Source organism: Eschrichtius robustus, chromosome 11 (genome assembly GCF_028021215.1).
Source record: "Eschrichtius robustus isolate mEscRob2 chromosome 11, mEscRob2.pri, whole genome shotgun sequence".
Taxonomy (NCBI): domain Eukaryota; kingdom Metazoa; phylum Chordata; class Mammalia; order Artiodactyla; family Eschrichtiidae; genus Eschrichtius; species Eschrichtius robustus.
In genome coordinates, this window is record NC_090834.1 from 9,883,305 (window position 1) to 9,896,310 (window position 13,006).

The 13,006-nt window shown below is 45.8% G+C and overlaps 1 protein-coding gene across 2 annotated transcripts in view; it reads right to left on the minus strand.

The window, feature by feature from the left end:
- Positions 1-13,006, minus strand: part of GRAMD1B (GRAM domain containing 1B) — a 173,324-nt gene that overhangs the window by 124,598 nt on the left and 35,720 nt on the right. For both annotated transcript variants that reach the window (XM_068554599.1, XM_068554600.1), the window contains exon 2: positions 6,962-7,027. In XM_068554599.1, coding sequence (XP_068410700.1) covers positions 6,962-7,027 — 66 coding nt within the window. The remainder of the gene's footprint in view (positions 1-6,961; positions 7,028-13,006) is intronic.

Here is a 13,006-nt window from a genome sequence, read left to right on the forward strand (position 1 = left end):
AGCTTCAAACAGGTGTGGCCAACGACACAGTGTATCTCTCCACCTGCACACTCCATGCTCAAACTCCACACATCTAAATGAAACTCACTACCACCCCTGCTCCTCAAATCTTCCCGCTTTACCCAGTATTTTAGTAACAATAGCATTATTATTAATAACAATAATAGCAAGCACATATATAATGCTAGCCATGTGCCAGGCACCATTCCTGTTCTAATCATCACACATATACACATTCAATCTTCTCAACAACCCTATGAGGTAGGAGCTGTTATTATACCCATTTTATAGATGAGGAGAGTGAGGTACAGAGAAGTCCTCTTTTCTATTCTTTTACCATAATTCAGAAATGTGCCCATCTGGTCTCACCTTAAATGTCACCACATCAGTAAGCCGTCCCTCCCACCTAACTCACAGTAGTCCCAAAAAGCCTTGGTCCACCACCTCACCTTTCCTCATCTTCTCTATAGCACTTATTACTACTTGACGTTTTCTTGTTTATTATTTATCTTCCCTCACTAGAAAGTAAGCACCGTGAAAGGAGAAACAATGGTTATCTTGTTTATAGCTGTAGCCACCAACACCCAGAAGAGTAGCTAGCGTACAGTATATGCTCAATAAATCCCTTATTCAATGAGGGAACGAATGGGTGGACAATTGCCACAGTATCCTTCCTTGTCTATCTGCTTCCAGTGTTTGTTCCTTGAATCCATCTCTCACACTAGGATGAAAAGGATTTTTCTCACAAGAATATCTGGGAGAGACTTGGGTGCCCCTTCCTCCAAATCCCTCACTCACTTCCCCCATCTATAAATACGTGCCACTCAATCATGGCAGGATGTGACATGATCAGGCACCTGCTTACCTGTACAAAGATGATTTCCAGCCGCTCGCTAGCTACCCCTGCTCCTGGGACAGCCTCGGCAGCAGTACTGAAGTATTTGCCGTTCCTGAACATGCCTTGCTTTCTCACGCCTCCATACTTATGTACATCTTGTTCCCTCGCCTGGGAATGCTGTCCATGTGACGGACTCCTATTCACCTTGCAGCTCTCAGCTGACATACAGCCCTCTCCCCCTCTCCGTGGAGTCTTTCTGGATACCACTGCCCTCTCCCTCCCTCCTCCCCAATCCTCGCCCCAAGCAGAGTACCTGCATTACTTGGGCAAATTTCTTAACTCCACTGAGCCTCAGTTTCCTAAACTCTAATATGAGGATAATAATAGCATCTATTTGATAGGGCTGTTGAGAGGTTTTATTTAAAAGTATATGCAAGATTCACTGCACAGATTAGGTGCATTAGTAAACAAATTCTTTAGTTCTACTACGACGAAATTCTATTAGACAAAATTCCATCTGTCAATTATTACACTACGCTATACTTGCTTACTTATAGGTATGTCTCACCATAAGACAAGAAGGCTCTTGAGGGCAAATACCATGCCTTAATCTGTTTATCCTCAGGGTCAATATCTGGTATTTTGCAGATGATCAATATTCTACACATTCTTTCTGTCTCTGCTTCTTCAAGGACAGAACACAGATCTGCTAAGACAGTGAGAGTAAAACCTCACGATAGCCAAAACCATCAGAGTCCTAGCAGCCACCATACTAAGCACCTACTAAGTACCAGGCATTCTACACACGTTATCTCATGTACTCTTTACAAGAAAAGACTTTTACAAATGAGGAAACTAAGGTTCAGTAAAGCTGAGGAAAACGCTTTTAAAAATGCACAGTCAATATGGAAGAAGGAAGACAAAACCAGGTCTGCTGACTGAGACTCTCACTCTTTCCTGCACACCGCAGGGCCCCGTGGCAGAGGGCAAGCCTCTTATTCATGCTGCAGCCTGGACTCAGGCAGGCTCCAGCATGTTGAAGACATTTAATAAAGGTTTGTGGCACACATGCCCGCATGCAGGAATGAGTACGTGAATGCATGGAGCCCTGCCTTGTTCCTCAGTTACACTCCAGCCCTCTCCACGTCTCATTTTCCTACCACGAAAAGGCTTCCTGTTCAACTGAGACCACGTTCTGTTGAAACTAACATCCTGTACATAAACGGTCCTTAGTAAAAACAGCTCCTTTTTCTACACTACTGGCTTTGTATGAAAGGTCCTGCCACTGGGTGAATGTACTAAATAAATAAAGACCTGGGGACCTCAGAAACCTTACCAGCAGTTCCAGTTTGGGCTGAACCTGGGAACTAGTGCTTTGTAAGTGTACCCGTGACTTCACCTCGAAGCATGAAAATGGATTAGTGTCCCAAATTCCATCGCACACACATACACACTTTGGGGAAGTTAGATCTATTTTGCTTTCAACCAGAAACCTGAGGGAATTATTCCTATCTCTGAGACAATCCCTGCTTCCCAATAAACTGATTCTTTTCCCAAAATTGCCCCTTCTCCCTGATGCACACCTGCCCAGGAAATGACCGCCTCTTGCACTCACCTACCCAAAGACTTTTTTTCCTTCAGGACAGAAATTGATGTGAATGAGGAAAAATACAATTCTTAGAAGCCCTTAAGTTTGGATATCTTATTGAGGCATTTCCCTCTTTGCTGTAATGTGGACTCTTCTTCCTTTTTTTGGTCACATTGGGTCTTTGTTGCTGCGCCTGGGCTTTCTCTAGTTGTGGTGAGCGGGGGCTACTCTTTCTTGCGGTGCACGGGCTTCTCATTGCGGTGGCTTCTCTTGTTGCAGAGCACTGGCTCTAGGCTCACGGGCTTCAGTAGTTGCAGCTCGTGGGGTCTAGGGCGTGCGGGCTTCAGTAGTTGTGGTGCATGGGCTTAGTTGCTCCAGTGCATGTGGGATATTCCCGGACCAGGGCTCGAACCCGTGTACCCTGCATTGGCAGGCAGATTCTTAACCACTGAGCCACCAGGGAAGTCCTGTGGACTGTTTTTAGACTACAGTAGAGTAGCTATTTGTCTCTAAATATTACATCCATTCTGAACCTTGTACAAGAAAAAAGAAAAATCAATGTTTTATTTAACCAGTTGAAAGTTATCTCGTACTAAAGGGTTATAATTTTGATCTTTAAAACAGAAGAAATCGGGACTTCCCTGGTGGCGCAGTGGTTAAGAATCTGCCTGCCGATGCAGGGGACACAGGTTTGATCCCTGGTCCAGGAAGATCCCACATGCCGTGGAGCAACTAAGCCCGTGTGCCACAACTACTGAGCCTGTGCTCTAGAGCCCGCGAGCCACAACTACTGAGCCCACGTGCCACAACTACCGAAGCCCGCATGCCTAGAGCCCGAGCTCCGCAATGAGAGAAACCACCGCAATGAGAAGCCGGCGCGCCGCAACTAGAGAAAGCCCCCCTCACAGCAATGAAGACCCAATGCAGCCAAAAATAAAATAAATACAATAAATAAATTTTTTAGAAAAACAAAACCAAAAACAAACCAGAAGAAATCAAACTTTTTTTTTTTTTTTGCCTGCTCTATGAAACGATCCTTCATTCTGTAATTGACCACATGATTTGGAGAATTAGGAGGAGCCACAGAAAAGGGTCCATATTACCCATTTCACACTTGACCATTTTCAACCCTGCTCTACCTGCTTCCCAGGGGAGGGGCAAAGAGTAAATGAGATGATCCGTTTGCCCAGGAAGGCCTGGCCAGTGCGGGGAATGCCGCTGTAACCAGCAGGGTGTGCTGCCCATCAAACTGGGCCAAGAGCAAAGGGCACAAACCAGATTCCCCCACTCCCGCAGAAAATCTCCCCAGGGTTCAGATCTCACACTTGCTCTAGGTCAGGATATCACAGAGTAATATCCAAAATGCCCCAGAGAGTCTCTTAATTGGATGGAAACATGTTAGAGGAAGGATTAGGTGCAGGGTGTAAAGGTTTGCGCTGAGCTGGGGCTGAGTGATTAATTAGCACTCTGAGGACTTGCTCTCTCCAGCAGAACCCACTGGCTGAGAAGGGAAAAAAGAATTCATTCAGAAAGGCCATGGTGAACACACATCAGTCCTGAGCTTCGAGGGGAGGGGTCCACAGGGACCGCCACAAGAAGCATCCTTCTGAGCCCAGCCCTCTCTGTTTCCCATACTGCCCAAGGTGAGCTAGTGCAAAACTGTATCCAACATCCACCATGAAGAGTTCAGGGGGCTGTCGGTGGGCCAGGGAGAAGAAAGGACCAGGGAAGACATTTAGAGGATTTTTCTGGGCAGAGGTTTGGAAGGGAGACCCTCCATAACATTTCACTTGGTTGGGGGAGTGGGCAGAGAAGGAGCTAGAATATAATTTTTATCAGCATACAATCCCAAATACTGAACAAAAAGGCAGGGCTCTCTCCAGTTAGCAAGCAGCCTTGGGAAAAACGCATTGCAGAATATGTACAATTTGGCACTTATTCATCTCTCCCAGGAATGCCCTAAGCAGCAGGGATAAAACAGAGGGAGCTGAGGAGCTGCCAATCATAGAGCAGATAGACGAGGGGCAGCTGAAGGTATGATGATCAGAAATGGACGGAACGCTTCCAGAGATGTTTGGCGCACAAGCACAGGGAAGGGAGTTCTGCTGGGGAACTCTACGGACCCTTCCAATTTTGAGAGTATGGTTGTCGAAATCCAGACAGCACCGAAAAGAGAGCCAAGGCCACTCTAGAGACTGAGGGCACTGCCAACAGATCATAACTGATGAAAGCATCTTTACAAGAGTGATTAATCTTTGCCCCTTGGAGGCCCCGTGCCTCCGCCTAAATTGATGAGCTGAACTGTTAATTTTGGTTAGTAACAAGCACAAAACTGAGAACTAAGGCAGAACTCATAAAACTTTATAAAGGGAAGGTCCCACCCTCCTGCCCAGGATGAAATCCTTTTCATGACATACCATCTAGCTTTTGCCTGAACACTTGTATGGAGGAGATAGTTCATTACTTTACAAGGCCTGTTCCATTGCAGTGCAGCTCTCATCATGGAAAAGTTCTTTCTTTCTCATCCTGAGCTGAAATCCTTCTCACTGTAACTTCTACCCCTCTAGTTCTATTTCTTAGGCTTGCAGATATTTAAAGAGTGCTGCTGTAGTCATTTTAAACCTTCTCTTTTCCAGGCTAAACCCCTTTCCTTCAACCAATCCTTATAATGACATAGTTATCATGTTGATCATTCTTTTCTGAACTCTAATTTATCAATATCATTTCCAAAGAATGGAGAGTAGTACATCAGATATGGTCAAACTAGTACAGACTACAGTGAAACCTTTTTTTTTTTTTAAATCCATGCTCCATCCTTCCAGTAATGAATTCAGACTTTTAAAGATCATTTGGTACTTGCTTCATATTACTGGCTCATATTTGGCTGGTTAAAAAGTAACCCTTAAGTTCTTTTCCACATGAAATCCTGTCAAGTTAGGCTCCCTGTGGTAACCCTACACTTAAGAAACTATTCTAATATAAATGTATAAATATATAATAGCACATTTCCTTTTTTAAAATACTCCGTGTTGTTTCCACCTACTGTTCTATTTGAAATAATATTAAGTCTCGGTTCTGTCATCCTTGGTGTTCTCTCTACTCCCTCTCAGCTGAGCAGTCACCATAAGTTTGATAAATGAGGTAAAAGTACCTTCTGCATTTTCATCTGGTTTGTTGATAAAAATGATAAACAGAGCTAGACCAAAAGCAGAGCCCTGTGGCATGCCTGCTGAGACCCCCTTTCCATTAAGGTCAGTGCGGTCCACCTTCGCTGGGCACAGAAGCTTAACTTGCTGCAACAGACCGCTCCCTCTGTCTACCATTCAGAGGCGCTACCTGCAGCAGATGCCACCTGGGGCCCACAGCCTGTGTTTAGCCAGTCCCACCTCAGAGCCTCAAACGAGCATCCAGGGGCCTCCGTATCCTCAGGGTCCCCTGTACACCCCACCTCATTCCCCGTTAACCTCTGACACCTACCATCCACTCCAATCCTGGTGTTTTGCTGTCATCTTGCAAACAGACAGTGATACTGAGCAGGACCCTGTGGGGCTCCTGGGCACAAAAGCCTTTCTGTGACCCCCACTTCTTGATTACAGGAAATAGGCTTCATTCAGCCCCCAGGACCTTCCCTGAGTTCCAGCAGGCAGGTTCAAACAGTTGCTAATCAGGGAAGGGAGGGGATACGGAGGAGACGGGGAGGGGATAGGAGGAGACAGGAGAGGAACAGTCCAGAAACAATAGTGCAGCCTTGGGGCAGGGTCCTGGATCCCCCCTGCAGGGATACACACAGCAGTATCCTTGAGCTGTTTTGCAGATACAGAAACCCCAAACAGGTGGGAGAAGTTAACAGGTTGATGATGCTGACTTGCTCGTGCCCCCACCCAGGTGGAGGGCGGAAGGATGATGGTGACCCTCCTCAGGTCAATCAACTAACGCTTGAACTCTGCCGACCTCTGTCCCAATTCCATGCTGAATTCTCCTCGGCTCAAGCCCCTTCACGAATACGCATGAATACCCTTAGCTTAAAACTTCCCCAGTTTTGCTGTTGGGGAAACACTGCCTTGGGATAACTCCTTCCTTCTTCCCATCTTTGGCTTGGTTGTATCTTCTGGTTGACACCCACCAAGAGGCGAACCCACCTTTCAGGTACCACTCTGATGCCACACATGCATGCCCGGCCACGCCGTTTTCCTCGGACACAAAATACCCTTTCCCCTCCCGCTCCACACCGTACCCAACCTTCAGAGTGTGCCTCAGGTCCCAAGTCCACTCTGACATCTTCCCAACGGACTTGGTTTCCACGCACTGACTTCTCCCCCTGCTGAACACCAAAAGCCTTTAGAATCGGTCCCCTCTCAGGTCGAGGGGAAGCATCCTCTTCCCAATCCGTGTTTGAGCACAGAGGTCTGGCGGGCCCCTATTTCTCTGCAGTTTCCCACAGTTCTCGCTCGCCGCAGAAGCACCATCTTCCTCAAACATTTTCCGCACCCCCTGTCATCGCTGCTCCCATCCTCTCCCTCCTCATGTGATCTTACCTTTCTTCCCGCACCCGAGGACTCAGGAACCTGCTAGAGTCATCGTCATGGCTGCTCTGCTGGCTGCTGAGAAAAGACAGGATGTGAACCGTTAACGTTCGGCTTCTTTCTCAACCCTGGGGGAGAGCATCTAGACTTCAGCTCAATGGAGAAACGGGGTTACAACATCTTAAAGGTAGACGTTCCCCGGGTAGGTTTACACAGAGGGTATACTGCCAGACAGTGGAACTGAGACACACATTTGGTGAAAACCCCACCCATCACGCCTAAAGCACAAGAGGAAGATCCTGACCTATCACCTTTTTCTTCCTAGGCCACACAGTCTCTGTGAGTGAATGCCTCTGGCATTCTCTGTACCTGGGCCTCTAGATCTGTAGGACAGGATAATAATCCCATTCTTCCACCTCCCCTGAGACACCCAAGGTGCTGGCTTGCAGTCTTGCGGGCAGGAAGGGGAGGGGTGCGGGCAGGAGGGAATTCCAGCAGGAGAAAGACTTGAAACTTGATGGAGTCTGGGGCCACCTGGCCTGCTTCCCCGCCTCCAGGGCAGGCTGAAGAGGGTGAGGGACAAAAGAGGGATTAGAAGGTGGAGACCCTCCACTCCTTAAAGCCCTGTAGGCACGAAGATTATAGAGCTTCAGCTCACAAGAGTTCTTGAAGTGCTTACTTTAAATGACTGTGGAATTCAACAGTCATTCATCCTACTCAAGAGAAAGAAAAGCTGTTCAGACACCTTATGACACTAACTGAACATAAAGCTGGTGAACAAATAATTTTTATTAATTGCTAATTATTAAGTACTCCAGGTTTCTAATCAAGAGTCGTAAAGCCACAGCCCCGTGGCCAAATCTGGAGCCCCCGTGGGCTAAGAATGGTGTTTGCTTTTTTAAATGGCTGGGAATAAACATTTTTTAAATGATAATAATATTTCATGACATGTGAAAATTATACAAAATTCAAAATTATGTCATAAATAAAGTTTTATTGAAACACAGCCACACCCATTCATTTACATACTAACCAGGGCTGCCTTTATTGCTACAATGGCAGAGCTGTGCAGTTAAGGCAGAACTGAATAAGTGCAGTAGTGAGGCCATTAGACCCACAAAGCCTAAATATTTACTGTGTGGCCCCTTACAGAAAAAGTTAGCAAACCCCTGTTTGGCATAGATTCCATTAATAATAAATTTCTATTACCATATATGTCACTATAACCCAGGCCCAGTACAACCAAACTTGTTCCCTTGTTCTGGTGGATTGTCCACAGCCATAAAAAGCACTGATCTCTACAGAGTACACTCCTTAGACTAGATCCCCAGAAGATGGCAAACTGTGAACCATCTTGTAGAGTAAGTGCCCGCCCCAGTGACTGTACACTCGCCACCAAAGAAGCATGTGACTTTACAACCATGATCTCATGTTCTGATTTATCAGCAAGAAGTAAATGAACTTAGAAGCAATTTACGTCAAATTTTCAAATACACAAACATGCACCTACACACACACACACACACGCCGGAAATCAGAACAGCACCACACACAAAGCTTCCAGTTGCTTGGCAGAACCAAGTGTGCACACAGTCCTGTGTTCTTTCTTTTACTCTACACAAAGCACTTTTTTTTTGCCGCTCATTCCCTGTGGAGAACATGTGGCTACTCATCATTCCCTCTTTGCAAGGTCTCATAGACTTGTCTTTTAAAAACTCCTTATAACAAAATTATACTGCTGTGTTGCTAACCCATGGGATTTCTTACATTGGGACTGACCTGTCATATGTATCAAGCACCCTCTTCTATACAACTTGGAATAGGTGTTAAGACTACAGTAGGCAAACCACAGATGACTGGGACTCAAATTCCACAGCAGACTCAGCTCCAGAGGCAAGCATCAAGAGAGGAAAACCAAAATAACAACAATAATAATAATTTAAAAAGAAAAAAAACGAGAGAGAGGAATACCAGTCTACACCACTGGCAGTACATGTGAGGAGAAGTAGGAGGGAGGGCTGTCTGGAACCCAGTGTTTTACACTATCTAACACCCAAAGGGGCTCAACCAACCCAATGACCACAATCAGCATTACAGCCTCTTCACGGAAGAGATCAAACTGGACTCCATTTAAGCTATCTATATAGGGCTGTGCTTCCTTCTCACCCTACCCTCCCTCTGGCAATCAAAGCTTAACGTAAAGCTAATAGAGGGGCTCCCAGAACTAAATGAGAAGTACCAGAGTTTCAGAAAAATAATTCTGAGCTGATTTTAGCAAGTTATCTCACTAGATGGCACTGCTGACTTCCAAACCAGAACCTGAACGAGGCCAAGCCATCCAGCTTCTGAAACCAAAACTAGAACCAACTTTCTGGCGCCCCCTTCTGGCCTTCCCATTGCTTAGAAAACCGTTCAGAGGGTGGAGATGAAAGTTAACAATGGATCACCTTTAAACGATTTATTGGTTCTAAATAACTAAGAAATATCAACATGCATGCATTCAACAAGTATTTCTACAATGCCCTCTATGTGCACATATGTCAAAAGGCAGCATCCAAGTTAAGTCAAGACTTCGGAATATGCTGCCTCAGGTTATATCCAAGCTCTTCCACTTCCTACTTAACACAACCCTGAGCAAATTATTAGTCATTTTCCTTACCTACAAAATGGAGATAGATGTTATGATAGTTCTTACTGTTGTAAGGATTAAAGAATGTAAAGCTGTTGTAAGAATCAAAGAATGAACATATGTAAAGTATGGAGAATACTGCTTGGCACATACTAACTGTTGTACAAATGCTATTATTACGTGCAAGTCATCGTTTTGTGGGTCATGGAAAATAAAGCCATGAATCAGACAGGGATCCTGCTCTCAAGGTGTTTACAATCTGGAAAGTAAGAGTCAATATAAACTATAATTTTAAACTACATTTAAAAGTAGAAAATGATAACTCTTAGAAGTAAATATTAAAAGCTACAGAAACATAGACCAGAGAAAGATCGCTTCCTTCTGGGGCTGGTAAGAGAAGACCATCTCAACAGCAAGGGTTTTTTTGCTGACACTTGAAATTTGAACAGATTCAGGATGAGCAGAACTGAGAAGAGAGGGCTTTTTTTTTTTTTAATTTATTTGGCCACTCCGTGTGGTTTGTGGGATTTTAGTTTCCCAACCAGGGACTGAACCCGGGCCCCCGGCAGTGAGAGCACAGAGTCCTAACCACCGGACCGGCAGGGAATCCTGAGAGGGCATTCTGGTTCAGCTCGGCTCACCAAACATTTACCACATACCAGGCACTGTGCTAGAAGGCTGGGACGTAAGGAGCCCTGGCCTAGGAGGCACAAGTGTTCCCTGAGCACTGCGATGCAGCAACACTGGAAGGATGAAGGGGCGCAGGTCGCAGACACTTCTGCTGGGGGATTTCAGGCAACATATTGGAGAGGCGAACGTGTAACAGGAGGAACTGCGGGTAACTCCACAGCAGCAACAGCTGCAGCACGCATGGGCTCCTTCCTCCTCTAGACAGCCCCCTGCCTCCCCACCCCCCAAAGGAGCCTGGTCCTCTCTCCTCCCATTTTCAGGACTTTTTTTCCCACCTTCTTTAAAGGTGAGATAGACGCCAACCACTCCCGCTCCACCCAACCCCATGAAATGATCGTTGTTGAGCAGAATTCCCAGAGATTCAGACATGGCCTTGCTCTCTCGCAAAAACTCTCAGTTCCTCTCTTATATGAGCCTTTTCAAACGATACAGACCACCTGGACACTGGGCAGGTCACCCTGTTCACTAAATGAATCTGCCGGTCTTCTGAGGTCACGCAGAAAAGCCATCACCACGGTAGGGTGCTTGTAGAGGACTGTGGAAGGCCAGAAGGTCAGGGGCCACGTCCACAACCACTCCATTTCAGTCAAGGCCTTGGAGGAACAGGTGGCCAGTGCCGGCTCTACGGCTTAAGGAAGTTGAGAAGAACTTGAAGGAAGTCCGGCAGAGGGCGCTCACGGATGAAAACGTCTCTTAGAAAGTCTGAAAAGAAACTCCAAACACCGATTTGGAATGACTTAGCCTGGGCACTAGATGACTGAAAGTCACTTAACACTGCAAGGAAGGGAAGTTGTATAAGCAACCGTCTGCCTTTCCCCCAAAAGAGCTAGAAAACGCATGAGGATGACTAAAATCCCTCCTGCTGCAAATTCAAGCTGCTGATAAAAACCACTGTAGCAATTAAATTTTGAAAAAGCACACTGTGTTACTAAATAAGGTGGGGAAGCGCTTCTGTGCACCCCGGAATGTTCCGGAGGGAAACCAGCTGAAGCGAACCGAATCTGGAGTCCTGGTTTTGTTCTCTGCCAGCAAGCTAGTGCTGGGAGCTTATCCTAGAAGGTCACACTGAACCAGTAACCCTGGCTGGGAAAAATCCATTGTAATCTGAGGCAGAGCACACTCCAGAGGCAGAAATTCACAGGCTACCGAGCTAGCAGGAAGCTCCGCAAGGCAGGCTGGGTAAATTCCCATGATTCCACTGGTCTCCCTTCCTCCCTCCCCCACCCCCGGGCACTGGCAGGAAGTTCAGCCTAAACCCACAAGCCAGCCGGAAGGTGTGCTTCTGCCCTATGCAAAGTACAGCTTCACTCCTAGGGAAACTAAATTTGGCACTTTTTCTGAGCTGGTGCTTCCTAAGTAGAAACAGTTCTTTCTCGACCAGACAACACTAATGGGGTCTCCTAAGCCCGGAAGGGGTTTTGAGAGATTCAGGGGATTCCAAGTAATTATGGGGCTATGCGAGATGTCATTTAGTATTTCCAGAGCCTAATGGAACCTGTACATTTACCCACACTAAGGCTGTGCACTCATTTTTCACATTTCTTTGTTTTTGGCTCTAATCAGAGCAATCTAGTGTGTTAATACCAATTATCTTACGCTAATTAGAAGCTCTGAAAAGCTTAGAGTGGCTTTTTTTTTTTTTAATGGGAATTAAAGGCATGGAAGAATCTTTTTTTTTTTTTTAATTATTTAATTATTTATGGCTGTGTTGGGTCTTCATTTCTGTGCAAGGGCTTTCTCTAGTTGCGGTAAGTGGGGGCCACTCTTCATCGCGGTGCGCGGGCCTCTCACTATCGCGGCCTCTCTTATTGCGGAGCACAGGCTCAGTAATTGTGGCTCACGGGCCTAGTTGCTCCGCGGCATGTGGGATCTTCCCAGACCAGGGCTCGAACCCGTGTCCCCTGCATTGGCGGGCAGATTCTCAACCACTGCGCCACCAGGGAAGCCCCTAGAGTGGCTTTGATTGATAAATATCTGATTAATAAAAGTGGGGGATATGTATACGCATGACTGATTCACTTTGCTGTACAGCAAGAAACTAATAACACGACGTTGTAGAGCAACTATACTCCAATAAAAATTAATAAAAAAATTTTTTTAAAGTGGGGGAAGAAATAAATTTAAGTAGTGGATGTAGTAGAATAGCATGGAGACAGACAAACCGAGGTTCGCCCTGGCTTTGTTTCTTATTGGCCCTATAAACTTTGACCAGGTCCCTTACCCTCTCTCAGCCTATTTCCCAATATCTGAGTTCAAGAATTGGGGTCAGGAAGACACAAGTTCTGCCACTTAGCACAGTGATACTGGGCAAATTATTTAACTTTTCTAAGTGTCAGACATGGGTATACACCACATGCCTTTAAGGACTGCAGTGGGGATTAGAAATGGTAGAAATCATCTATAGAAAGTGTCTAGGGCCACGTTTGGGCCTTGGTAGGTATACCAGAAATGTTGGACATCAATTTTACTTAATATTCACAGTTAGTTTGGCAGATAAATACTTTGAAACATCCAATACATGGGAGGAAATTAACAGAGAAGAACCTTATGATAAAAAATGTTGAGAGCCACTGACTTGAAAAGTAGAGTCGCTACTAAATGTAAAATAGATAGCTAGTGGGAAGCAGTCGCATAGCACAGGGAGATCAGCTCGGTGCTTTGTGACCACCTAGAGGGGTGGGAGGGAGGGAGACGCAAGAGGGAAGAGATATGGGAACATATGTATAACTGATTCACTT